Genomic DNA, 27,280 nt, shown 5'->3' with positions numbered 1-27,280 from the left:
CATGACAGTTTTATGACCCAAATACAAGGCTACATTTGACGTTACTAGACAAGCAAAATAACTTCAGATCTACATGGGCAGTGAAATAAATAGTGCACATCTTTAAAATTGTCAGGTTTCCCCCTCATTACTCTGAAATTTCTGGAATGTGTGCCTGTTGCTGTCACACCCATTCCTGGGCTTTAAGACAGGAACATCAAAAAACATCAGCATAAGGTCACCACTTGGTCAGTGGAAATTTTTTCTTTTTTTTCTGAGATGAAATTTTGCCCTGTTGCCCAGGCTGGAGTGCAGTGGCATAATCTCAGTTCACTGCAATCTCCACCTCCCGGGTTCAAGCAATTCTCCTGCCTCAGTCTTCCAAGTAGCTGGGATTATAGGCGCGTGCCACCAGGCCCAGCTAATTTTTTGTATTTAGTAGAGACGGGGTTTCACCATGTTGGCCAAGCTGGTCTCAAACTCCCCACCTCATGATCTGCCCGCTTCGGCCTCCTAAAGTGCTGGGATTACAGGCGTGAACCACCGCACCCAGCCGGTCAGTGGAAATTTTTTTAAATGGTGGTGACACCATCTCTGGTGCTTCCACCCTGTGGCTCCTGGCTCCCAGCCATTTTTCATGGTGGCAAAGACTGCCCCCAGGGGGGTGGCAGAAGTCAGTGTGTGGCCTGGATGAGTCCCAGCCAACATGCTGCTCACTCCATCCTAGGGGCAACTTGGAGGTGCAAGGGAAACTGGACCCCCGCAGAGTGGACTGCCACTCTACAGGGACATGCATGAGGGACACCTGGATCTGAACAGCTAGCACTGAGACACTCCAACACACGGTACCTGGAAACTGCAGATGGCACTTTGAGGAAACTACCAGGTACGTGCAGGGGTTTTTCTTTTATTTTTTTGAGACAAGAGTCTCGCTGTCAGCCCAGGCTGGAGGGCACTGGTGAGATCTCAGCTCACTGCAACCTCCGCCTCCTGGATTCAAGTGATTCTCCTGCCTCAGCCTCCCAAGTAGCTGGGATTACAGGTGCCCACCACCACACCAGGCTAATTTTTTTTTTTTTTTTTTTTTTTGAGACGGAGTCTGGCTCTGTCGCCCGGGCTGGAGTGCAGTGGCCGGATCTCAGCTCACTGCAAGCTCCGCCCCCCGGGTTTACGCCATTCTCCTGCCTCAGCCTCCCGAGTAGCTGGGACTACAGGCGCCCGCCGCCTCGCCCGGCTAGTTTTTTTTTTTTTTTTTTTGTATTTTTTAGTAGAGACGGGGTTTCACCGTGTTCACCAGGATGGTCTCGATCTCCTGACCTAGTGATCCGCCCGTCTCGGCCTCCCAAAGTGCTGGGATTACAGGTTTGAGCCACCGTGCCCGGCCACCAGGCTAATTTTTGTATTTTTAGTAGAGACAGAGTTTCACCATGTTGGCCAGGCTGGTCTCGAACTCCTGGCTTCAGCAATCCACCCACCTCGGCCTCCCAAAGTGCTGGGACTACAGGTGTGAACCACCTCATTCTGACTTTTTTTTTTTTTTTAAGAGACAGGATCTCCCTCTGTCACCCAGGCTGGAGTGCAGTGGTGCAATGATAGTTCACTGCAGCCTCTACCTCCTAGGTTCAAGCGATCCTCTCATCTTAGCCTCCTGAATAGCTGGGACTAGAAGGGTGTACCACCCTACCTGGCTAATTTTTTTAATTTTCTGGAGATAAGGTCTTGCTATATTGTCCAGGCTGGTTATTTTTAGTTAGATGTTGTGTGTTTTGGGAGGGGCTTCTTTGATCATCTGCTCCCAATCCTTGTTTTTTTCAAAGGAGAAAAATGTTTGACTCATCATACTGACTAAAAAAAAAAACCCCACTTTTTATTGTGGAAAATTTCAAGCAGACTCATGCACAAACAAAACAATATAATGAACACCCACGTACCCATCATGAGACAATTAACAACTCATGGACATTCTTTATCTTTTTCTTAAGACGGAATTTCACTCTGTCGCCTAGGCTGGAGTGCAGTGATGCGATCTCGGCTCACTGCAGCCTCTGCCTCCCGGGTTCAAGAGATTCTCCTGCCTCAGCCTCCTGAGTAGCTGGGATTACAGGCACCCACCACCATGCCTGGCTAATGCGATCTCATTATTTTTAGTAGAGATGGGGTTTCCCCCACGTTGGCCAGGCTGGTCTCGAACTCCTGACCTCAGGTGATCTGCCCACCTCAGCCTCCCAAAGTGCTAGAATTACAGGCGTGAGCCACCACGCCTGGACTTGTGGCCATTCTTGTTTCATCTTTTCCTCATGTACCTTCTCCTTCCCATTTTATTTTGAATCAAATCCCAGACCTTGTATAACTTCTTCATTAATATTTCAGTATTATTTAAGGACTCTTAAAAATATATAACCACAATGCATTGTCATGCCTAAAAATTAATAATAATTCCTTAATATCATCAAATATCCAGTCAGTGGTAATATTCCCAGTTGTCTCATAAATGTAATAAATGAGGGGTTTCATTTGTTTGTTTTAGAAACAGTCTCTCTAGGAAAAAATTCCTTGAAGTGGAATTTCTGAGTCAAAACTATACACATTTTACTTTTAAATAAATGTGAAACTGACCTTCAAAAAGTCTATATTAATTTATATTTACATAATGAATGACTGTTTTATGCATATATTGGCCATACTGATGCTATAAGTTTTCTTCAGTTTTGTCTGAAAGGCGAAAAGTATTTTATTATTGTTTTATTTTGCATTACTTCATTATTGCTAAGGCTGAACATGTTTACTCTTCTGTATCTGGTGAATTGTTCATGTTCTTGTTCATATCTGTCTGGGTTCCTTTCTCCTCTTCTTATTGACTCATGAACCTATATACTGTATTAATCTTTTTCATATGTGTTAGAAATATATTTGTAGTATGACTTGCTATATATAAGTATTTTTTGTTTTGTTTTAAAGAGATGGGGTCTTACTATGTTGTCCAGGCTGGTCTGGAACTCCCGGACTCAAGCAATCCTATTGTATTAATCTTTTTCATATGTGTTAGAAATATATTTGTAGTTCAACTTGCTATATATATAAATATTTTTGTTTTGTTTTAAAGAGATGGGGTCTTGCTATGTTGTCCAGGCTGGTCTGGAACTCCTGGGCTCAAGCAATCCTATTGTATTAATCTTTTTCATATGTGTTAGAAATATGTTTGTAGTTTGACTTGCCATGTAGAAGTATTTTTGTTTGGTTTTAAAGAGATGGGGTCTTGCTATGTTGACCAGGCTGGTCTAGAACTCCTGTACTCAAGCAATCCTCCTGCCTTGGCCTTTTTTGAGACAGAGTCTCACTCTGTTGCCCAGGCTGGAGTGCGATGGCGCCATCTTGGTTCATTGCAATCTCTGCCTCCTGGGTTCAAGCAATTCTCCTGCTTCAGTCTCCTGAGTAGCTTGGATTACAGGTGCCCGCCACCATACCCGGCTAATTTTTTTGTGTGTGGCGGAGGGGGGCGGAAGAAAGAGAGATCAACCTGTTACTGTGTCTATATAGAAATAAGTAGACATAAGAGACTCCATTTTGTTCTGTATTTGAGATGCTGTTAATCTGTGACCCTACCCCCAACCTTGTCCTTGCAAGAGACATGTGCTGTGGTGACTCAAGGTTTAAAGGATTTTGGGCTGTGCAGGGTGTGCTTTGTTAAACAAGTGCCTGAAGGCAGCTTGCTGGTTAAAAGTCATCACCATTCTCTTAATCTTAAGTACCCAGGGACACGTACACTGCCAAAGGTCGCAGGGACCTCTGCCTAGGAAAGCTAGGTATTGTCCAAGGTTTCTCCCCATGTAATAGTCTGAAATATGGCCTCGTGGGATGGGAAAGACCTGATCGTCCCCCAGCCTGACACCCATGAAGGGTCTGTGCTGAGGGGACCAGTACAAGAGGAAAGAAGGCCTCTTGGTGATTGTTGGTGGTTGAGATAGAGAAAAGCATCTGTCTCCTGCCTGTCCCTGGGCAATGGAACATCTCGGTGTAAAACCCGATTGTATGTTCTGTTTACTGAGAAAGGAGAAAACCGCCTTAGGGCGAAAGGCGGGACTTGCTAGTGCAATGCTGCTCTTTATGCAATAAAAAGGTTTAGGGAGATGTTTACATATGCATATCAAGGCACAGCACTTTTCCTTAAACTTATTCATGTCACAGAGAACTTTATTCATATGTCTTACTGCTGACTTTCTCCCTATAATGATCCTATTATCCTGCCACTTCCTTTTCTTTAAGATGGTAAAGATAATTATCAATAAATACTAAGGGAACTCAGAGACCAGTGCCGGCGTGGGTCCTCTGTATGCTGAGCGCCGGTCCTCTGGGCCCACTTTTTCTTTCTCTATAGTTTGTCTCTGTGTCTCATTTCTTTTCTCAAGTCTCTCATTCCACCTAACGAGAAACGCCCACAGGTGTGGAGGGGCAGGCCACTCCTTCATTTTTGTATTTTAGTAGAGACAGGATTTCACCAAGTTGGCCAGGCTGGTCTCAAACCCCTAACCTTCAGTGATCCACCTACCTCTCTTGCCTTCCAAGTCGCTGGGATTACAGGCGTCAGCCACTGCGCCGGGCCCACTTTTTCCTTTTTGATGTTTGTTTTTACATTGAAGTCCTTTGGCACAATAAATGAAATAGAGATGCAGCTTCCCACTCTCCCCCTTCTGACTAGTTAATTCTTTAAGAAACAATTATTAGGCCAAGTCAGGAAGATCACTAGAAGCCAGGAGGGTGGGGCTGCAGTGAGCTATGATCACACCACTGCACTCCAGCCTGGATGACAGAGCAAAACCTTGTCTCTAAAAAAATATAAAAAATATGGCTAGATGCAGTGGCTAACACCTGTAATCCTAACATTTCGGAAGGTCTAGGCAGGAGGATCGCTTGAGGCCAGGAGTTCAAGATCAGCCTGGGCAACACAGTGAGACTCTTTCTATACAAAATATTTTTTTAGGCTGGGCGCGGTGGCACACGTCTGTAATCCCAGCACTTTGGGAAGCCAAGGCGGGTGGATCAGGAGTTCAGGAGATCGAGACCATCCTGCCTAACACAGTGAAACCCCGTCTCTATTAAAAATGCAAAAAATTAGCCGGGTGTGGTGGCACGTGCCTGTAGTCCCAGCTACACAGGAGACTGAGGCAAGAGAATTGCTGGAACCCAGGAGGCGGAGGTTGCAATGATCGGAGATCAGGACACTGTACTCCAGCCTGGGCAACAAAGTGAGACTCCATTTTTTTAAATTGACCTGGTGTGGTGGTACATGCCTGTAATTCCACTCAGGAGGCTGAGGTGGGAGGATCGCTTGAGGCCAGGAGTTTCAGGCTGCAGTGAGCTATGACCACTCCATTGCACTTCAGCCTGAGCAACAGAGTGAAACTCTGTCTCAAATAATAGTAATAAATAGGCCGGGCGCGGTGGCTCAAGCCTGTAATCCCAGCACTTTGGGAGGCCGAGACGGGCGGATCACAAGGTCAGGAGATCGAGACCATCCTGGCTAACACGGTGAAACCCCGTCTCTACTAAAAAATACAAAAAACTAGCCGGGCGAGGTGGCGGGCGCCTGTAGTCCCAGCTACTCGGGAGGCTGAGGCAGGAGAACGGGCGTGAACCCGGGAGGCGGAGCTTGCAGTGAGCTGAGATCTGGCCACTGCACTCCAGCCTGGGCGACAGAGCGGGACTCCGTCTCAAAAAAAAAAAAAAAAGTAATAAATAAAAATAAAATTTAGAAAGCAACAATTATTGAATAAGGAATATTTTCCCAACCAATGTGGAATATCACCTTTATAAGTGCTAAATCCCCATGTGCATTTGAGGCTATTTCTGGATGCTTCACTCCGATGGATTATGCCAGTCCTGTGCCAGGACAAGCATGCTGTGGTTTTTATTTCTTGTTTCAGTATTTGATAGGGCAGATCCCCCTATTACTCTTCTATTTCAAAATGTTCTGGTTTTTCTCATTATCATTCTGCATAAACTTTCAAATTATTTTATCAAGTTTCCCAAATAATCCCTTTGGGATTTAGAGACTGCATTGAATTTATGGACTTAGGGAAAACTGACATCTTCTATATCATCCAATCTTGTTATCTAAGAACAAGTTATTACTATTTGATTATTCAAGTCTTTTTTTTTTTTTTTTTTTTAAGACAGGGTCTTGCTCTGTTAGCCAAGCTGGAATGCAGTGGTGCAATCATAGCTCTCTGCAGTGTTGACCTCCTTGGGCTTCAGTGATCCTTGCACCTCAGCCTCCTGAGTAGCTGGGACTGCAGGCACACGTCACCATGCCTAGCCTTTTTTTTTTTTTTTTGAGGCGGAGTCTGCACTGGTCGCCCAGGCTGGAGTGCAGTGGCGCGATCTCGGCTCACTGCAAGCTCCGCCTCCCGGGTTCGTGCCATTCTCCTGCCTCAGCCTCCCGAGTAGCTGGGACCACAGACGCCCGCCGCCACGCCCGGCTAATTTTTTTGTATTTTAGTAGAGACGGGGTTTCACCGTGTTAGCCAGGATGGTCTCGATCTCCCGACCTCATGATCCGCCCGCCTCGGCCTCCCAAAGTGCAGGGATTACAGGCGTGAGCCACCGCGCCTGGCCTTTTTTTCTTTTTTTTAACTTTTTGTAGAGACGAGGTCCTGCTATGTTGCCCAGGCAGGTCTTGAACTCCTGGGCTAGGCCGGGCGCGGTGGCTCAAGCCTGTAATCCCAGCACTTTGGGAGGCCGAGACGGGCGGATCACGAGGTCAGGAGATCGAGACCATCCTGGCTAACACGGTGAAACCCCGTCTCTGCTAAAAAATACAAAAAAAAAAAAACAAAACTAGCCGGGCGCGGTGGCGGGCGCCTGTAGTCCCAACTACTCGGGAGGCTGAGGCAGGAGAATGGCGTGAACCCGGGAGGTGGAGCTTGCAGTGAGCTGAGATCCGGCCACTGCACTCCAGCCTGGGCGGCAGAGCCAGACTCTGTCTCAAAAAAAAAAAAAAAAAAAAAAAAAAACCTCCTGGGCTCAAGTCATCTTCCAGCCTGGGACTCCCAAAGTGCTGGGATTACAGGTGTGAGCCACTGTGCTTGACCCCACCAGCCTTCCTTCTCCCCTGCTCCACAACGATCGCCGTTTGTCCTGATGGTTTTCGTTTTGTACTTTTAAATTTATTTTTACTTTTATTTTTTTGAGACAGAGTCTTGCTCTGTCCCCCAGGCTGGAGTGCAGTAGCATGATCTCTGCTCACTGCAACCTCCGCCTCCTGGGTTCAAATGATTCTCCTGTCTCAGACTCCCAAGTAGCTGGGACTACAGGTACTCGCCACCCCGCCTGGCTGATTTTTGTATTTTTAGTAGAGATGGGGTTTCACCATGTTGGCCAGGCTGGTCTCAAACTCCTGACCTCAGGTGATCCACCCAGCCTCAGCCTCCCAAAGTTCTGGGATTACTGGCGTGAACCACTGCGGTCGGCCAAGGTCTTCCTTTTTTAAGTGACTCAAAATACTTTAGTGTTATCAACTGACCCAATATAGGTTCTATAATTTCTTGTTAATGTTACTCCTATTTATTTTAAGGTTTTTATTGCTCTTATGAATGGGATATTTCATTCCATTAATTTTCCTTTCCGTTTTTTTTTTTTTGGAGACAGGGTTTTGCTCTGTTGCCCAGGCTCGAGTGCAGGGACACAGTCTTGGCTCACTGTAACCTCCATCTCCCAGATACAAGTGATTCTCCTGCCTCAGCCTCCTCAATAGCTGGGACTACAGGTGCCCACCACCATACCACCATGCCCGGCTAATTTTTTTCATTTTCAGTAGAGATAGGATTTTGCCATGTTGTCCAGGCTGGTCTCGAACTCCTGAGTTCAGGCAATTCACCCACCTCGGCCTACCAAAGTGCTAGGATTACAAGCGTGAGCCACTGCGCCTAGCCACTTCCATTAATTACCTTTTTTTTTTTTTTTTTTTTTTTTGAGACAGAGTCTTGCTCTGTCACCCAGGCTGGAGTGCAGTGGTCCGATTTCAGCTCACTGTAGCCTCTACCTCCCAGGTTCAAGCAATACTCCTGCCTCAGCCTCCTGAGTAGCTGGGATTACAGGCACCTGCCACCACACCCGGCTAATTTTGTATTTTTAGTAGAGACAGGGTTTCACCATGTTGGCCAGGCTGGTCTCGAACTCCTGATATCAAGTGACCCGCCCGCCTTGGCCTCCCAAAATGCTGGGATTACAGGCATGAGACACCTCACCTGCCCTAATTTTCTGGCTAGTTAAAAAGAGCTACTGCCTGTTTATATCTTGGGTTTTGTTTTGTTTTTTTCAAGTTGGGGTCTCACTCTGTTGCCCAGGCTGGAATGCAGTGAAGAGATCATAGCTCACTGCAGCTTCCAATTCATGAGCTGAAGCGATCCACCCATCTCAGCCTCCTGAGAAGCTCCAGCAACAGGTGCACACCACTACACCCAGCTAATTTTTATTAATTTTTTTTGTAGAGATGAAGTCTAGCTTTGTTGCCCAGGCTTGTCTCGAACTCCTGGCCTCAAGCAATCTTCTAACCTTGGCTTCCCAAAGTGCTGGGACTACAGGTATGAGACACTGCGCCTGGCCTGTATTTCATCCCTAGCTCTTTTCTCTAGCCCTGCCCTCCTTGCAGAAGTCAGTTGTCTTGGGCTTGAGTGCCATTTCTTTTTTTTTTTTTTTTTTTTTTTTTGAGACGGAGTCTCGCTCTGTCGCCCGGGCTGGAGTGCAGTGGCCGGATCTCAGCTCACTGCAAGCTCCGCCTCCCGGGTTTACGCCATTCTCCTGCCTCAGCCTCCCAAGTAACTGGGACTACAGGCGCCCGCCATCTCGCCCGGCTAGTTTTTTGTATTTTTTAGTAGAGACGGGGTTTCACCGTGTTCGCCAAGATGGTCTCGATCTCCTGACCTCGTGATCCACCCGTCTCGGCCTCCCAAAGTGCTGGGATTACAGGCTTGAGCCACCGCGCCCGGCCTTGAGTGCCATTTCTATGTCAATTACTCCTAATGTCCATAGTCTTGTCCTGTCTCCTGAGCTATCATCATTTTACTTTTAACTTATTTCCTAAATTTCAAATACTCACATACCACTGTCGGAATTTTTCATATTCTGTACATTGCCTGTACCATTATTTACTGGCTTAACATTTTTTCTTTAAACCAGCTCATTAAAAATAACTGTAGACTTATATTGTGCAATCACATTCATGAAATAACAAGTAGCCTAATGTGTTGGTTATAACTTTTCTAATATAAATGAAAATAAATACAAAACTATTAAAGTTTTTAAAAATGTTCTTCTTCATAAAGTGTAAAAACATCTGTGGCATCTACCACATTTTTTTTTTTTTTTGAGACAGGGTCTCACTCTGTTGCCCAGGCTGGAATGCAGTGAAGCAATCATGGCTCACTGCAGCCTTGACCTCCTGAGCTCAAGCGATCCTCCCGCTTCAGCCTCCTGAGTAACTGGGATTACAGACATATGCCACCAAGTCCAACTATTTTTTTTTTATTATTGTTTGTAGAGATGGAGGCGGGGGTGTTCTGTGTTGCTCAGGCTGGTCTCGAACTCCTGGCCTCAAGTGATCCTCTTCCCTGGGGCCTCCCAAAGTGCTGGGATTACAGGCGTGAGCCACTGTGCCTGGCTATTCACCACATTTTCCAAAACTCTGTTCTATTGAGCAACAAACCATTCAACCTAAATATTCACCATTGCTTCAAATTTAATGTTCTTCCTCCAAAGTCACTCTCAAGCCCACCTGTCTCGCTGTGTCATTTCTGTAATCACCAGAGCTTCAAACTTGGGCTTCTTTTTTTTTTTTTTTTGAGACGGAGTCTCGCTCCGTCGCCCAGGCTGGAGTGCAGTGGCCGGATCTCAGCTCACTGCAAGCTCCGCCTCCCGGGTTTATGCCATTCTCCTGCCTCAGCCTCCCGAGTAGCTGGGACTACAGGCACCTGCTACCTCGCCCGGCTAGTTTTTTGTATTTTTTAGTAGAGACGGGGTTTCACCGTGTTAGCCAGGATGATCTCGATCTCCTGACCTCGTGATCCGCCCGTCTCGGCCTCCCAAAGTGCTGGGATTACAAGCTTGAGCCACCGTGCCGGCCCAAACTTGGGCCTCTTGTATGACCAGTTCTGCTGCTTCACCCCCATCCTGAGGGGGTTTCCTTTCAGTAGCCTCTTGCAACTGTCCCTAGCCCTCCATCCTCCCAGGCACCCTCCTTATCCACCTCCCTGGTGACAGATCACCTCCCAGCAGGATTCCCTGGCTTCCCTGGTCTTGGACCTGAGTCTTGCCTTGTGGCCAGTCTTTCTGAACTAGCTTCATCATGGTTGGACCTCTTTTTTTTTTTTTTTGAGATGGAGTTTCACTCTTGTTGCCCAGGCTGGAGTGTAATGGCACGACCTCGGTTCACTGCTGCTGAAGTTTTGTCTGCAGCTCGTCCTGCTACACTGCAACCTCTGCCTCCCGGGTTCTGGTGATTCTCCTGCCTCAGTCTCCCGAGTAGCTGGGATTACAGGCATGTGCCACCATGCCCAGCTAATTTTTTAATATTTTTTAGTAGAGAAAGGGTTCCTCCATGTTGGTCAGGCTGGTCTCAAACTCCTGACCTCAGGTGATCCGTCCCACGGCCGGACCACTTAATGCCATCACCGTCATTAAACATACTTCCTACCTCTCCCTGCCCCCACCTCCTACTGTTCCATAGACAATCAAACCATGACCGTGACCTTGGAGTTTTCCTCTTCCCCTCTCCAAACCTCACCTGTCCTTTTTCTTTTTTTTGGGAGACAGGATCTCGCTCTGTTGACCAGGCTGGAGCGCAGTGGCACAATCTCTGCTCACTGCAGCCTCCGCCTCCTAGGTTCCAGCCATCCTCCCACTTCAGCCTCCTGAGTATCTGGGACTAAAGGCGCATGCCACCACACCTGGCTAATTTTTGTATTTTTTATAGAGACAGGGTTTCTCTATGTTGCCTAGACTAGCTTACCTGTCCTTTTAGGGTAACTTTGCAGGAAGCCTTCTTAGATGATTCCAGCCCTGTACCCCTTCTTTTTTTTTCGTTGTTGTTGTTGAGACGGAGTCTCACTCTGTCACCCAGGCTGGAGTGCAGTGGTGTGATCTTGGCTCACTGCAACTTCTACCTCCTGGGTTCAAGTGATTCTCCTGCCTCAGCCTCCCAAGTAGCTGGGATATAGCGCCACCACACCCGGTTAATTTTTGTATTTTTTTTTAGTAGAGATGAGGTTTTACCATGTTGGTCAGGCTGGTCTTGAACTCCTAACCTCAGGTGATCTGCCCACCTCGGCCTCCCAAAGTGCTGGGATTACAGGTGTGAGCCACCACACTTGGCCCTGTCCCCCATCTCTTACTCCTGCAACACTGTTTATTGTCATCTCAGGGTTTTTATCTCCCTGAGTAGATCACAAGGTGCTTGAAGGCAAGCTTCATGCCCAAATATTCCTTCTGCATCAGTGCAATGCGAAAAACACATTCTGTGCACAAAAAATGCTAATGGAGTCATGGCCTGGTGCATTCCCGAAGACTTACCTGGAACTCCACCTCACCCTGTGACTTGGCCACAGCTACTCACCCCTCCCCGCACAACCTTCAACTCCCACCAACCAGGGGCAAGATGGGAAAAGGAGCAAGTGTAAGAATGACAGAGCACGCTGTGAAATAGAAGAAGCCAGCTTTAGGATCATGAGTCTTTTAATATATTATTCTGAAAAGAAAGGAATTAAAAAAAAGTTCCTGACATCTCTTCTGTGTTTTGTTTTTTAATTTAAATAAATACCCTGCCCACCCACCCCCACCCGCTAAAATTTCCCTCCTCCTCCCCCATCATCCCGCCCATCCCTGGCACTAGACCCTCACCCCAATACTAAATAAGATGCCTGATTCAGAGCAGGCCACACTGACTACCAAATTCTGGCAAATTGTAAATACTGTGAATGGTCTTGGGCCCTCTGCTTCCCTGGGCCCCTTCTTCTCTCGGTCCACTCCCCATGCGGACCCCTCCTTGGCTGTGGGGTGGCATGGATGGCGGGGCCTTTAGGCATTGGCACTGGGGAGAGTGCAAACTTGGCCCTGATTCTCCACTCCCGGCTCAGGAGTAGGTCAGAAGGGCCCAGAATCGCCCTCCAGACTGAAATAAATAACAAAATAAATACCCCCTCCCCAACTCCCGGCTCTCTAGAAAAGAGCTCCTCCATCTGGCACTCTAGTCCCTCTCTTTGAGCTCACCCACCCCCCTCTTCCTCCCATCCCTTCCTTCCTCCCTTCCCCATGCTGACCTCTGGCTTGGTTCAGGAGGAGACACGCATAGCGCCCAGGGGGAAGAACAGCCAGAGCGCCTCGCCCCAACCTCAAGCAAACCCTCCTCCTCCTCCAAGTTTCTCAGCAGCGCTGTTGGCACCCTAAGCCCAATGGGCCTGGCAGACTCTCTCCATCCCAGGGGGTACGGTGGAGGGCAGGGGTTCTCCCTGGCACTCTCCCACGTGGTCCTTCAATGTCTCTCAAGGCGAGGCTCCCGGGAGAGCCAGGCGTGCCCGCCCCCGCCCCAGTCCAGGCGCCCAGGTCCCCCCGCCCGCCTCAGATGGCGGTGTCCCAGAGGACCGTGTGCTGCCGGCGGCAGGGCGGGGTGCCGGACTTGCGGGGCTCGGGACCCCGCCGCCAGCTGGGGAGGATAGGCATGCTCTCCTGTTTGCAGAGGCCTCGGTCCGGGCGGTGGCGCGCCTTGATCTCCTTGCATACGCAGCGCTTGCGCTCGATCACCTCCAGCAGCTTCCCGTCGCGTTCGCGGGCCGGCTGGGGCGGCAGGGGCGGCAGGGGCGGCAGGGGCAGCGGCAGCGGCAGCGCCGGGTGGGGCTGTGCCGCGGGCGGGGGAGAAAGGAAAAGGCGGGTAGGGTCGGGGACCTCAGCATGACCGAACCGGGTCCGCACTGCCTAGACCCACGTCTTCCCCTAGAAGCAAGTCCTTACTTGCCCCCCACGGCCTCGGCTGGCTCCCTCTGGCTGTGGGGCCCATGGGGGCCGAAATCCAACTCCGGCAGCTTTGGCCCAGTCACGCCCTAGTCTTCCTAGACAGACGCGTTTTGTAAGTTGCTCCCCCTAGAAGGGATGCCTTTGTTTCTTTCTTTCTTTTGTCTTTTTGAGACAGGGTCTGGCTCTGTCGCCCAGGCCAGAGTGCAGTGGTGCAATAATAGCTCACTGCAGCCTCTACCTTCTAGACTCAAACAATCCTCCAGCTTCAGCCTCCCTCCCAAGTAGCTGGGACTACAGGCATATACCACTACACCAGCTAATTGTTAAAAAATTAAATTAAATTTTTTTTTTGTATTGATTGGATCTTGCTTTGTTGCCAATCCTGGTCTTGAACTCCTGGCCTCAAGGGATCCTCTCATCTTGGCCTCCCAAAGCACTGGGATTACAGGTATCAACTACTGTGCCCAGCTGGGGCAAGGGTAGACAGGGTCCCTCCCTTCCTCTCTCTCTCTCTCTCTCTCTCTCTCTCTTTCTTTTGACAGGTTCTCCCTCTGACACCCAGGCTGGAGTGCAGTGGCACGACCATGGCTTACTGCAGCCTCCACCTCCCAGGCTCAAGTGATTCTCCTGCCTCAGCCTTCAGAGTTACTGGAACTACAGGCACGCACCACCTGTCTGGATAATTTTTTAATTTTTTGTAAAGACAGGGTCTCCCTATGTCGCCCCGGCTGGTACAGAATTCCTGGGCTCAACCACTTCTCTTGCCTGGGCCTCCCAAAGTACTAGGATTATAGGCGTGAGCTACCATGCTTGACCTCTTTATTTTTATTTCTTTTGAGACAGGGTCTTGCCCTTACACTCAGGATAGAGTGCTGTGGTGGGATCACAGTTCATTGCAACCTCAGTCTCCTGGGTTCAAGCGATCCTCCCATCTCTGCCTCCCACAGTTCTGGGATTACAGGCACAAGACATGGTGCCCAGTGGGGAGGTCTTTTTCCTAAATTGCGCAAAGGTGCGCTGTTGGCTAGTGGTGGCCCTGACTGATCTCCAAGCTGGGCCCTACCTTGCTGCCCATCTTAAGCAAACCTTCAAACCCTTCCCAGATCCTCTCCCAACCCCCTCACTCTCATTCCTGGGTTCCTGTTAGTCTGTATTGGCTCAGACCCCAGCCTGCATGGCCCTTTGTTTTGTTTTTTTTGTTTGTTTGTTTGTTTGTTTTGAGACAGAGTCTTAACTCTGTCGCCCAGGCTGGAGTGCAGTGGCATGATCTCGCCTCACTGCAGCCTCTGTCTCCCGGGGTCAAGCAATTCTTCTGCCTCAGCCTCCTGAGTAGCTGGGATTACGGGTGCCTGCCCCAACGTCCAGCTAATTTTTGTGGGTTTTTTTGTTTTTTGTTTTTGAGACAGAGTCTCTTTCTGTTGCCCAGGCCACTGGAGTGCAGTGGTGTGATCTTGGCTCACTGCAACCTCCATCTCCTGGGTTCAAGCGATTCTCCTGCCTCAGCCTCCCGAGTAGCTGGGACCACGGGCGCGCACCACCACACCCGGCTAATTTTTGTATTTTTAGTAGAGATGGGGTTTCACCATGTTGGTCAGGCTGGTCTCGAACTCCTGGCCTCATGATCCACTCGCCTCAGCCTCCCAAACTGCTGGGATTACAGGCATGAGCCACCGCACCTGGCCCTAATTTTTGTATTTTTAGTAAAGTGTTTCACCATGTTGGCCAGGCTGGTCTCGAACTCCTGACCTCAGGTGATCTGCCCGTCTCGGCCTCCCAAAGTGCTGCAATTACAGGCATAAGCCACCGCACCCTGCCTGGCCCCTTTCTTTCTTTCTTTTTTTTTTTTCTTCTAAGACAGGGTCTCACCTTGTGGCTCAGGCTGGAATGCAGTAGCGTGATCATGGCTCACTGCAACCTCCACCTCCCAGGGTAAAGCCATCCTCCTACCTCAACCTCCAGAGTCGCTGGAAATCAGGCTTGCGCCAGCACACCTGACTACATTTTTTATTTTTTATAGAGATGGGGTCTCGCTATGTGGCCCAGGCTCATCTTGAACTCCTGGGCTCAAGCAACCTACTTGCCTCGGCTTCTGAAAGCATTGAGATTACAGGTGCGAGCCACTGCAACTGGCCTTCTTTAAAAAAGCAAAATAGACAGGGTGTCATTATGTTGCTCAAGCTAATGAACTTCTGGCCTCAAGTGACCCTCCTGCCTTGGCCTCCCAAAGTGCTGGAATTACAGGCATGAGCCACTGTGCCCAGCCCTGGCCCCTTTATTGCTTTTCTTTGCACATTCAAGCCTTCTCCACCTGCTCCTTCACAAATAAAAGAAAAACCAAGCCTCACCTGGCTCGGGGCATCCCTGGGCTGGCTGCAGGGCCGGGGTGTGTGGAGCGCAACCTGCCGGACTCCGGAGGTGGAGGCCGAGCGCCCTAGGCGGTAGCCTCCCGTGAAGTCTGAGGTGGAAGAAGGAGGAGTGAGGAGGGCAGGAGCCTCAGGTGCCCCTCCCCTAGTTCCCAGTCCCCTGCCCTTGAATGATCCAGGCTGCCCCTGCCTCATCAAGGCGGAAAAGGGGGTGGAGATGTGGTATGAAGATTTAGGGCCCTGGATGTGGACATGAACAGGTGAGAGGAAGTCAGGACAGGTGCAGCCAGACCCCGGGAGATCCCCCAGCCAGCCCCACTGTGCACAGGTGTGTGCAGGCCACATCACCTCCATTGCGGTGGCAGGCAGGGAAGGTCTGGCAAGGAATGGGCAGCGCGGTGCGGCTCCCTCCTCGGTCTCCGTGGTGGATCCTGGCCAGCAGGCCCTCTGCCCCCTGGCTCCTCACTGGGATCCCTGATGTCACCGGGCCCCTGTCCTCACGCTCCACCTTGCCTGGACCCTCGGCACTGCCATTCCAGGCCCGGGCACCATCCTCGACCTCTGCTGGGATGACAAGGAAAGCTGTGTGCCTGCACATTGGAGGCGTCCTTCTGTCCCTCCGGTCACACATGCTGCAGCATGGGTGGACCAGGAGACACAACTGCCCCTTTTGCAAGTAACAGCTGGGATGGGGTTCCTTCACACTCCCCCCCCCACACACACACGCACATACACCTGTTCCTTTCCACCCATCGGTACCATCTCCTGGGGCTGAGAATCATGTATATGTGCTGCATCCAAACCCTTTTCCCTGGTCAGAGGGGCCTCCCCAACCCCAGCTTTAGCTTCCAAGCCCCTCCATCTCCAGCTAGGGCCAGAATGACCATTCCCCTGGGACCAAGACCTGTAGGGTGAGAATCCCAATTCCTGAGCCCAGAAGGAGGAGGGCAGGGGGAAGGGCTGCCTGTGAACTAAGCTCATCTCTGAGAGGAGGCCTGGCAGAGCATTGCGTTGCCAGGCAACGGTAGGGGCCTCCTCTCCTCTCCCTCCTGTCTGGATGGGTTGCCATGGTAACAGCTGGGAGGCAGCTGTGTTTAGTTCCTGGTGCGCACACTCACAAGCACACACCCCTGCAGCCCCGGGAAGGGAGGGGCAGGGAGCAGAGCAGGACAGGGCCAGATTTGACCCCCTTCACCTCCCAGACCTTCCTGCCCCTCCAGCGCACACTGGGTGACCCCCGTCTTTCTGTCTATTGCTCACCTCCACCCCTCTGGTCTCCTAGAAAACATCCCAGACTCAAGACTGTGACTTCCAAATAACCCCTCCAACACCTCCCCCAAACCATCGCAGGCATTCCCAGCTGCCCCCCACCCCCGACGCCAGCCCCCACTCCCCACCCCTCACTCACTGTCCAACTCCTTTGCTTTTCTCCCTCCATAGAGGACCTTTCTCTGCAGGGCCCAGCCTGCCCCAAATGTCGCGGCGCCCATCTCCTCCTCTTCCTCCTCTGGTGTCCCTGCACTGGCGATGACGTGGGCACAGGAGATGCTGGCAAAAGCACCCCCATCGGTCCCTTGCTCCTGCAGCTGAATCTTGACCATGGGGGACGGGGCCCCCACACCACAGCCCTTATTCAGCACCCCCCCAGCCTTGAGGCTCTCATAGGCAGGGGGTCTCTTAAGCCCAGCTGCTGTGGCTGGGTAGGTCCACAGCGGGGTCAGGGGGCCTGCAGTTGGGTCTGGAAGGCTGTGGGGGGAGGCCAGGCAGCCGCGGTGGTGGAGGACCCCAGCTGCTGCGCCCATGGCCCCACTGTGGGGGCTGGACTTCCCTGGCATGGGGGGCCTCGAGCTGGTACACAGCATCCCATGGAGGACTGAGATCTCCTTCTCCGTCTTTGGCTCCCCAACACCCAGGGGTGGACCGGCTGGCAGGACAGAGTGCGTGGTCACCTTGACCGCCGAGTACACCATGGTGTAAGACACGGCCTTGTCCTTGGGGGGGCCGGGGAGCAAGGCGGCCGGGGCAGGGGGGGCTGCCGGCGCCCCCGCCGCCTTAGGGCAGATCATGCTGTGGGAGTTGGGGAGCTCCCGCTCCCCCCGGGGCTGGCCAGAGCCCTGGGGTGGCAACGGTGTCGAGTGGCTCCGGGCCCGGCCCGATGGTCCCAGCAGCAGCAGGTTGGCAGCAGGAGGTGGAGGCGGTGGGGGAGGCGTCTCCCGCTCCCGTGCAGGCACTTGGGGAGCTGGGGTGGAGCCGGCTGGCTCCTTGGAGTGGCAGAGGACAGGTAGCCTCGAGACCCCATCGCCAGGGGTTCGGGAAGCAGACTTGGCTTGGGGGAAGGCCAGGAGTGGAGGCCGGTGCTGAAGGAGGTTTGGGAAGGGTGGGGGGATTTCACAAGGAATGGTCTTGGTGGGCGTCCCATCCCTCCGGCTCGGAAGGGCTGAAGCTGGGCGGCGGTGGGCATGGGGCGGAAGGGCGTGAGGCTGTTGTGGCGGGGATGTTGCGGTCAATGGTGGAGGGCCATTGGCCCGGCCTTCCCCGGCCTCTTCCGGCAGCGGGTACTTCATCTCCTCATAGATGGCCTCACTCTCTTCAGAGTCCGAGTCGGCGCCCGCTGGAGGGGTCGGGCCCCCACCCCCAAGAGGGGGCCCAGCCAGGCCTCCTCCACTTCGTCCTCCTCCCCTAAAGACGTCCCCCACCATCTCAATGTACACAGGCTCTTCCTGGGCACCCACATCAGGGTCCCCAGCTACTCGGGACCCCCTAGTGAGGCGCTGAAGAGGCAGGTTCCCCCCTCGAGGAGAGGGGCCTGGGGGGCAGGACTCATCGAAGGAGACAGAGAGCTGGGTGTTAGGGCTTCGCCTGGGCTTCTGTGGAGGAACCTTCCGGCTGGACTCTCGGCCCTCTGGGGTTGGCTTCTGTGAGCCTGGACAGGACAAGAAAGAGAAAAATAAACCAGGCTTTTAATGAGGGGAGCAAGTGGGAGGAGCCCATTCTGATCCCTTGACCCCTCTGCAAGGACGTATCTGCCTCTTCATTTTCCCCACATTCCTCAACTTACAGCCCCAGGAGGCTTCCTCATTTCTTTTTTATTTTTTAATAGAGACAGGTCTTTCCATGTTGCCCAGACTGGTACCAAACTCCTGGGCTCAAGGGATCCTCCTGCCTCGGCCTCCTAAAGCACTAGGATTCCAGGCATCAGCCACCATGCCCAGCTGTAGGTTACTTTTCTACTAGTCAGCCCTTGGTCTTTTTAAAACATCAACTAATTGGCCAGGCACAGTGGCTCATGCCTGTAATCCCAGCACTTTGGGAGGCCGAGGTGGGTGGATTACCTGAGGCCAGCAAGCCTGGCCTTGTCAGCCTGGCCAACAAGGCGAAACCCTGACTCTACAAAAATACAAAAAATTATCCAGGCGTGGTGATGGACGCCCGTAATCCCAGCTACCTGGGAGGCTGAGGCAGGAGAACTGCTTGAACCTGGGAGGTGGAGGATGCAGTGAGCTGAGATCGCGCCATTGCACTCCTGCCTGGGCGACAGAACCAGACTCTGTCTCAAAAAAAAAAAAAAAAAAAAGTGCTGGGATTACAGGCGTGAGCCATCGTGTCTGTCCCACAGTCCTCAGTCTTTCTAATGTATTCTCCAGAATCCGCAGCTCCTACCCTCATTGTCCCTCCGAGGCCACCACGCCTCTCTCAAGAACTTTTCAGGGAGTGTCCCCTGCCCTTGGATGGTTCATCTCAGGCCCATCCAAAAGGACCCCCCCAATTCCTTAAGAATGGAATCTTCCACTTCCTTGGTTCTTCCCTGAATGAACCCTCCCGGCAAGCCTCCCCCGGCCTGGAATAGATCCTCCCAGCTCCCAGCTCCACCCCAGGGAGAGATAGGGGGTATCTCACCTGCTTTCTTGCTGGGGGGCGTCTCTGCCCCCGACCCGGGCCCCACCATGCTAAGCTTGGTGCTGGGGTGTCTCCGGGGCTTGGCAGGGGGTCTTCGGATGCTGCTGTCCTCTGTGAGGCCTCCACCGCCCCCACCAGGGCCACCCCCGACACTGTCCATGCTGCCCACCGAGTGGCAGGAGAGGGACCGTGGGGCCATGGCACTGCGGCAGGGGTGCGGGGTGTGCTCCTGGGAGGCAGGCATCGTCATGAAACCCATCCTGAGGGAGCGCCGTAGCGAGGCGATGTCCCGCACGCGGACCCCAGGCCCCTGGCCGGCCGCCGGCCCAGCCGAGCCAGCGGGGGCCACCTCCTTACTGGAGCTGGGGAGAGAAGGCCACGATGGAGTGGAGGAAGGGCCTCAGACCTGGGCCTCCCCCTTCTCCGCCCCAAGAGGTGTCAGCAACCTTGTGGCTTCCCAGGGAGGAGGACAGGAGCCTGGGTGGGGACAGGGTTGCCAGAAGGTCCAGGGCACCAATGAAGGGGCTTCAGGCAGAATCTTGGGCTTTAAAAAGGCAAGGCAGTTGGGGGCAGGTATGAGGAGAGGGGTGAGTATGCCTGCAGGGGAGCATCCCTGGGGCTGGCAGATCCCAGCCTGGGCACCTATGTGGACAGCCTTGTGCAGAGATAGAGATACAAACCCAGGTAACACAGACAGACACACCTGCCCCCACAGCTCCTCGGCCCCTCTCACTCTCACACTGGCCCACACCTGGCCTCTGGTCTCCCCTCCTGCTCAGTCACTGTGACCTACACCCCCATGGCACACCTCCTCTCCCAGATGCACGATGTGTCCCTCCAGGACCAGAGCAGCCTCTCTCCCCTGGCCCATCCTTCTTCCTCTCTCTCCCCTGGTGTTGTCCTCTCTCTGTCACCCTCCCTGGCTCACCCCCATTCCATTCCACTCTCCCTGAGCTTCTGTCTGAGTGGAGGGTTGCGGGGAGTGGAGGGGGGGCAGCTGGCAGGGAAGAGAGGAGAGCTGTGTGGGGTGGGCGCTCATTAAGGCCCTGTCTGCTAGCCCTTCATTAGGGAGAGATCGCTGCAGCGATCACTCTGATTAATCTAATTAACAACAAGAATTAAACTCCACAGTTGCGAGGAAGGAAAAGGGAGGTGGCTGACAGGCTCCAAGTGGCTGTGAAGTCAATGGGAGTGAAGAGGAGAAGGAGAGAAGGATGGGAGAGGCCAGGCCCCAGGTCCCTGGAAGGGCAAGCGAGGAGGCAGACAGGGATGCAGGGGTCCGGGGGTCGTGCCCTGCCCCGGCTCTTTGGCAAGGCCCAGCCCGCATGTCCGCCCACCACACACACAACTTGACCACTCGCCTCCTGCAGCAGGGGAAACTGGGAGGAGGCCAAGTGGATGTTCTCTGATGCCCCTGAAATGACCCCTTCCCTAGACCCTGGGAGGGAGGCGGGGCCTGCCCCTTCCAAGGTCAGGTGACAGGAGAGCCCACAGCCAGCCCCAAATTTGCAGAAAGGAGAAAGGCTACAGGCCAGAGGTGAGTCAGGAAGGAGTGACTTGGGCCTCTGGGGATGGGGAACAACCAAAAGGGTGCTCCTGGGCTGTAAACCCCCCCGCAGGAGGGCAGGAGTTGGGCCAGGACAATCTGTGTGCAATCCTGGCCGTTCCGTACTGACTCTGAGAGCAGAGAGCTCACTCATGACAAGGCTGCCAGGCCCCCAGAAGGGCTGTGGCCCAGTGAGGGGGCAGGCAGAGGTGCGGAAGGAAAGGGAATGGTCTGGGGCACAGCCTTACCTCCTCTTGGCCTCTTCTTCCTTGTGCTGCCTCCACTCCAGCTTGGTTTTCCGGTAAAGGAGGTTCATCTCGTGGGGCAGGAGGTGGGGGCTGGGGGGCCCTGCTCAGTGCCACCAGGCCCGGGGGGCGGCCCTCCCTGGGTCCCGGATCCACTGGGTTGGGGGAGGGGGTGGTGAGAAGGGAAAAAAAAGAAAGGTGGGATGGGTGGGGGCCAGGGATGAATGAAAGAGAGAAAAAGGAGAAGAGACATGACTCGGGTCCTCAGAGAGGAAAACACAGACAGAAAACCCAACACAGCTTCAAGGACCCACAGACAGATAGACAGACACAAGACCCCGACAAAGGTGTTCAGAGCCGCAAATACACACTCTGGAGCGACCAGGTCAACACAGATTCCCTTCTTGTGTAAAGACATCCTGATCCACCACCCATACAGGCCCCACAAACGGACTGCAACCCCTCAGCTACACAAGTACACATTCAGACACACAAACCACAGAGCCACCGACCCACATCTACAGACGGAGGACCAGACACAGAGATTGGCATAGGTAAACAGAAACCTAGGGATAGACAGGCACACAGACATAAACACCCACAGACACACCCACAGACACACACACAGACCTCCAGACACACACAAATCTGCTACACGGAACCGGACACACCTACAGGCAAAGAGTTATGCCCAGGGCCTACTTGCGTACATTGCACCCCACTGGGGAAAGGGGAGATGGTCAGACTCTCCCTCCCATCTTGGGCTGTAGGGGGGGATCTTATGAGGGCAGGGTGGGGACGCTGAAGGAAGGATGGGAGACACCCTGAGTTGGGTATCTAAAATACCACCCATCCATCTATCTCCACTGCCTGCCTTCCCCCTCTTCCAGTCCTTCCCCGGGCCTGGGCCTTGGTCCACCCCGATTCTGGCTCCCTGGCCCTTTAGCAATGGTTTGGTCTCTGCCTCCCTCCCTCGCTGATGGCCCCAATCACCTTCTTCTTCCTCCAGGATTTGGGAGGCCCCCGGTTTTCCTCTTCCAGTCCCCGCCCCTCAATCCCACCCGGGGGGCTCCAGTCTGGCCCCATTGCTACCTTCTGGGCTGCGGCCTCCATACCTGCTCCGGTTTTCCTTCCCCCAAACCTACACTCTTCTTTTCGCCTTCAGCCTCACTTCTCCTCCCAGGCGCCCCTCCTTATAGCCGTCCTCCCCCTTCCCCTGTTCCAAACCTGGCCTGCTTCATCCCCCTTCTCCATCCAAGGGCCCCAGGTTCCTGGCACCCCTCCCCTTCCCCTTGTCCTGCTACCCTGGGCTTCTCCGCCTTTCGCTCCGCCAATCCTCCCTGTCCCTTGTCCCCCCACCCCAACCTTCCTGCACCAAGCCTCCCCAGTTTCTCCATCACCGTACCTGGCCTGCCGGGCGCCGGCCCCCCCATGCCGGGCTCCGCCCGGAGCAGGAGGGAGGAGGAGAGACAGAGACAGACCGGGGGGAGCGAAGCTGGGCCCTGCCGCAGAGACAGCCCCGCCTCCGGGTCCGCCCCCAGACCCGCCCCCGGCCCCAAACCCACCCTTCCACACCCTCCAAGGACGGAACGGGAGCGGCCGTGCGGCGCGGGGCCGCGAGGCTGGGGCGCGGGGCGCGGGAGCCGCGGAGCCTGCGGGGACAGATTCGGAGGAAGGTCGTGGGGCGCTGGGGGCCCGGCGCCAGCCCGTCGCGGTCTTGGGGTGTCTACTCCTCGCCGCCCCTCGCCCCCTGCCCAGCCGGGCGGTGCTGGGTTCGGTCTCCCGGGCCCCGGCGGAGCGGCGTGCAGCGGCGCCCCCCAGCGGCAGCCTGGGGCCCGCGCCCCCGCCCCCGCCCCCGCCCCGTGCACCCCGTGCACCCCGTGCGCCCGGCGCGCCCCGGGTCCGCACCCAGCATCGGGCCGGGGCCGAGGCTGCGGCTGCGGGGCCCGGGGTGCAGTGAGGCGCCGAGGCCGCCAGGGGGTGCCGCTTTCCGGGCCGAGGGGCTCCGAGGGAACTGGACGGGAGGCGGCTCAGCCCAGCAGGGGGCGTGCTCAGGCGGCCGCGCCCCCTTTCCCCGCCGCCCCCCCTTTCCCCGCCACCCCCAGGTGCCAGGAGAGCACCCGAGTTGGCTCGCGGGGGAATCGGCCGCCTCCCCCTGCAGCCTCCCGGGGGTGCTCGGATCTCCTTCCATCGTCTGGGCTCAAAGCCGTCCGCCCCCGTGGTCCGAGCCCTCCTCTCATGACCTTTGACTCCCCCAGCGCCGCTCGCAACGACCAGGGTCGACCTCTGAGTGTGGCCACCACCCTGGCACTGTCAGGGGGCCGCTGCGGGACGTGACCTCGACCTCCCCGCCCATCGCTTTTCTCATCATCTCCCCTAGAAACAACTTTCTCTGAAATTCCTTGGGCGCACAGCTCTGTAGCGGGGGTAAATCAGCTCGAGAAGACCTCAGTTGTACCTTCCACGGGCTGGAAAATGGGCATGGCAAAGATAGGCATGGCCTAATCCCTGGCCTGCGAATGCTACTTCCCATGGCAGCGTCTTTGCAGACTTGCTGTGTGGCTTTAGGCAGATCGTGCAACCTCTCTGAGAGATGCTTTAGTCCAGGGATGTACACTCTTTTGACTTCTCTGGACCACATTGGAAGAATAATTTGTCTTGGGCCACACATAAAATACTCTTAACACTGGCTGGGCGCGGTGGCTCACGCCTGTAATCCCAGCACTTTGTGAGGCCGAGGCTGGTGGATCACCTGACATCAGAAGTTTGAGACCAGCCTGGCCAACGTGGCAAAACCCTGTGTCTACTAAAAATAGAAAACATAAGCTTGGCATGGTGGCGTGCGCCTGTAATCCTAGCTACTCGGGAGGCCAAGGCAGGAGAATCGCTTGACCTGGGAGGTGAAGGTTGCAGCGAGCTGAGATCAGACCACTGCACTCCAGTCTAGGGGACAGAGTGAGACTCTTGCCTCAGAAAAAAACAAAAAAACAAAAAACCCAAACTCCTAATGTTTTAAGAAAGTTTACAAATTTGTCCTGGGCCACAAGCTGCCGGTGCAGTTGGACAAGCTGGCTTTAGTCCATTCTTTGTTGGCAGAGGAGGGGTAGTAAAATAATACCAAAGTGCCTTGTAAATTGTAAAGGGTCCTACATATTAAAGGCTATTAAGAATGCTCCCAGGGGAGGGAGATACTAAAACACTTAAAACCCATTTCACATTTATACCTTTAGTATGATTAGTTTATACGTATAGGTCGGGAGCGGTGGCTCACGACTGTAATGCCAGCACTTCGGGAGGCTGAGGCGTGCAGATCACTTGAGGTCAGGAGTTCGAGACCAGCCTGGCCAACATGATGAGACCCCCCCATCTCTACTAAAAATACAAAAATTAGCTGGGCGTGGTGGCGGGTGCCTACAATCTTAGCTACTCGGGAGGCTGAGGCAGGAGGATTGCAACCTGGGAGGCGGAGGTTGCAGTGAGATGAGATCATGGCACTGCACTCCAGCTTGGGTGACAGAGCGAGACTTCATCTCAAATTAAATTAAATTAAATTAAGACATAAAAATTTGTATGTATTCACTCAACAAACATTTCTGCAGAGGTCAGCAATGTGCCAGGGCCTCTAGACTCAGATACCAGTGCCTGAGGCAGAGAAAGGGATTGCCCAAAGATAATTTTTTTTTTTTTTTTTTTTGAGACGGAGTCTCGCTCTGTCGCCCAGGATGGAGTGCAGTGGCTGGATCTCAGCTCACTGCAAGCTCCGCCTCCCGGGTTCACGCCATTCTCCTGCCTCAGCCTCCCGAGTAGCTGGGACTGCAGGCGCCCGCCACCTCGCCCGGCTAGTTTTTTGTATTTTTTTAGTAGAGACGGGGTTTCACCGTGTTAGCCAGGATGGTCTTGATCTCCTGACCTCGTGATCCGCCCGTCTCGGCCTCCCAAAGTGCTGGGATTACAGGCTTGAGCCACCAGGCCGGCCCCAAAGATAATTTTTGGATAGTTTGTAGCAAGTCAGCAAGAAGGAAGGAGGGCCTGGGGACGGAGGGACCAAGGCCATGTTCTGAGTGTTGCTAGAGGAGAAGAGGTTCTGTGAGGGACAGAGGGATGCAGTCTGGAGGGGTAGGGAGCAGGTGGGAGGCTGCTTCCCAGACATCACTACTTGGGAGGCTCACAGACCTGGGCTATGGCAGTCATTGTTACTATGGCTTAAGGGAGAGAAACAGGAGTGTGGATGTTTCTAACAAAGAGATAAAGAACAAATACATAACGAGGGTAGGTATTCCATTGTTTTATTTTTACCTAACCCTAAAGAGGGGTTAGAAATTTCCCTGAGGCCAGGCACCATGGCTCACGCCTGTAATGTCAGTTTTTTGGAAGGCCCAGGTGGGAGTATCATTTGAGGCCAGCCTGGGCAACATAGTAAGACCCTGTCTCTATGAAAACTAAAAAATTAGCCAGGTGTGGTGGAGTACACCTGTGGTCCCAGCTACTAGGGAGGCAGAAGCAGGAGGATCACTTGAGGCCAGGAGTTCAAGACGACCCTGGGCAACATTGCAAGACCCCCATCTCTACCAAAAAAAATTTTTTTTTAAAGAAATTTAGCCAGGCGTAGTAGTGTGTGTCTGTAGTCCCAGCTACTTGGTAGGCTGAGGCGGGAGGACCAACTGAAGCCAGGAGTTTGAGACCATACTGGGCAACATGGTGAGAGCTCCCATCTCTACAAAAATTTAAAAATTAGCTGGGTGTGGTGGCGTGCATCTAAAGTCCTAGCTACTTGGGAGGCTGAGGCAGGAGCATGGCTTGAGCCTAGGAGTTCCAGGCTGTGGTGAGCTATGATCACACCACTGCACTCCATCCTGGGCAATAGAAGAGAGAGAGCGAGAGAGAGAGAGCACCTGTCTCTAAAAAAAATGTGGGGGAGTGGTTGGGGCAAAGGGAAATAGTATAACATCCAGGATTTGGTTTCAAATAGTCCAGCAAAATACAGCTGGCTCCCACATGTCATTTCATTGAATGTCATTTCATTATAACGTTGATGATTTTTTAAAAATTAATTTTGGGTTGGGACCACCATCCGTGTGGAGTTTGCATGGTCTCCCCATGTCTGCATGGCACGTTTGAAAATTTTCATAATAATCCACTTTTTTTTTTTTTTTTTTTTTTTTTGGTGAGACATGGTCTCATTCTGTTGCCCAGGCTGGAGTGCAGTGGCACAATGTAGGCTCACTGCATCCTCAACCTCCTGGGCTCAAGAGATTCTCCTGCCTCACAGCCTCCTGAGTAGCTGGGACTACAGGTCTACATCACCACACTCAGCTTTTTTTTTTTTTTTTTTTTAAGACGGTCTCGCTCTAATCGCCAGGCTGGAGTGCAGTGGCACGATCTCTACTCACCGCAACCTCCGCCTCCCGGGTTCAAGTGATTCTCCTGCCCCCTGAGTAGCTGGGACTACAGGCGCATGCCACCACACCTGGCTAATTTTTATATTTTTAGTAGAGATGGGGTTTCACCATGTTGGCCAGGATGGTCTCAATCTCTTGACCTCGTGATCCGCCCGCCTCGGCCTCCCAAAGTGCTATTTTTTAATTTTTTGTAGAGATGGGGATCTCGCTATATTGCCCAGGCTGGTCACAAACTCCTGGGCTCAAGGGATCCTCCCACCTCAGCCTTTGAGTAGCTGGAATTATAGGTGCACATCACCATGCCCAGCCAATTTTTTTTGTTTGTTTTGTAGAGACGAGGTCTTGCTATTATATTGTCCAAACTGGTCTCAAGCAATCCTCCTTCCTTGACCTCCCAAAGTGTGGGGATTACAGGCATGAGCCACCACCGGGGTCCGGCAATAATCCACTTTTAAAAATAAGGAATGGGGGGAATAATAGTACCTTCCTCATGCAGTTGCTGTGAAAACCAAAGGAGAATGACAGCCACAGCCGCCCCGCAGCAGGGACTGGGCACTTCTGGGTGGGCATCCAGCACACCTCCCGGCCTGTGCCTTCCGTTTCTTCTGTGTGTCTCTAGGCCAATGGCAGCAACTGACTACAAGTAAGGGAATCCCTCGCCTCCCTGCAAGCTCCTCCCCTTTCTCCCCGAGCCCCGCCCTCTGCAGCCCCTGCCTGCAAGAGTGGGGCTGGGCCCGGCAGGTGTGGGGTTAAGAGAGTCTGTTTGGGGCCCCCAGGAGCAGCAGCCTAAGCAGTGGCTGCAGCAACTGCAACAGCAGCGGCTGTGGCAGGCCTGGCCCCGGGCCAGCTGGC

At 53.2% G+C, this 27,280-nt stretch overlaps 1 protein-coding gene across 10 annotated transcripts; it reads right to left on the bottom strand.

Moving 5' to 3' along the window:
- Window positions 1–11,685: 11,685 nt before the first annotated feature.
- On the bottom strand, window positions 11,686–27,092 carry NYAP1 (neuronal tyrosine phosphorylated phosphoinositide-3-kinase adaptor 1). 10 transcript variants are annotated; one of them, XM_077996318.1, is made up of 7 exons: window positions 26,912–27,092; window positions 21,033–21,184; window positions 19,239–19,600; window positions 16,750–18,264; window positions 15,690–15,902; window positions 15,324–15,433; window positions 11,686–12,861 (listed from the first exon to the last, which is right to left on the bottom strand). In XM_077996318.1, the coding sequence occupies exons 2-7, from the start codon at window positions 21,098–21,100 to the stop codon at window positions 12,586–12,588; spliced, it is 2,544 nt and encodes an 847-aa protein (XP_077852444.1). In that variant the 5' UTR covers window positions 21,101–21,184; window positions 26,912–27,092; the 3' UTR covers window positions 11,686–12,585. The 10 variants fall into 10 exon arrangements, with proteins under 10 accessions (XP_077852444.1, XP_028701423.1, XP_014989947.2 ...); XM_028845590.2 differs by having other exon boundaries at window positions 15,690–15,905; window positions 26,912–27,052; XM_015134461.3 differs by lacking the exon at window positions 26,912–27,092 and adding an exon at window positions 22,435–22,970 and having other exon boundaries at window positions 15,690–15,905.
- Window positions 27,093–27,280: the final 188 nt, after the last annotated feature.

This window comes from Macaca mulatta, chromosome 3 (genome assembly GCF_049350105.2).
Source record: "Macaca mulatta isolate MMU2019108-1 chromosome 3, T2T-MMU8v2.0, whole genome shotgun sequence".
In the NCBI taxonomy this organism is placed as follows: Eukaryota; Metazoa; Chordata; class Mammalia; order Primates; family Cercopithecidae; genus Macaca; species Macaca mulatta.
The sequence above is the reverse complement of the archived record's forward strand: the minus strand, read 5'-3'. Positions and strand labels throughout refer to the sequence as shown.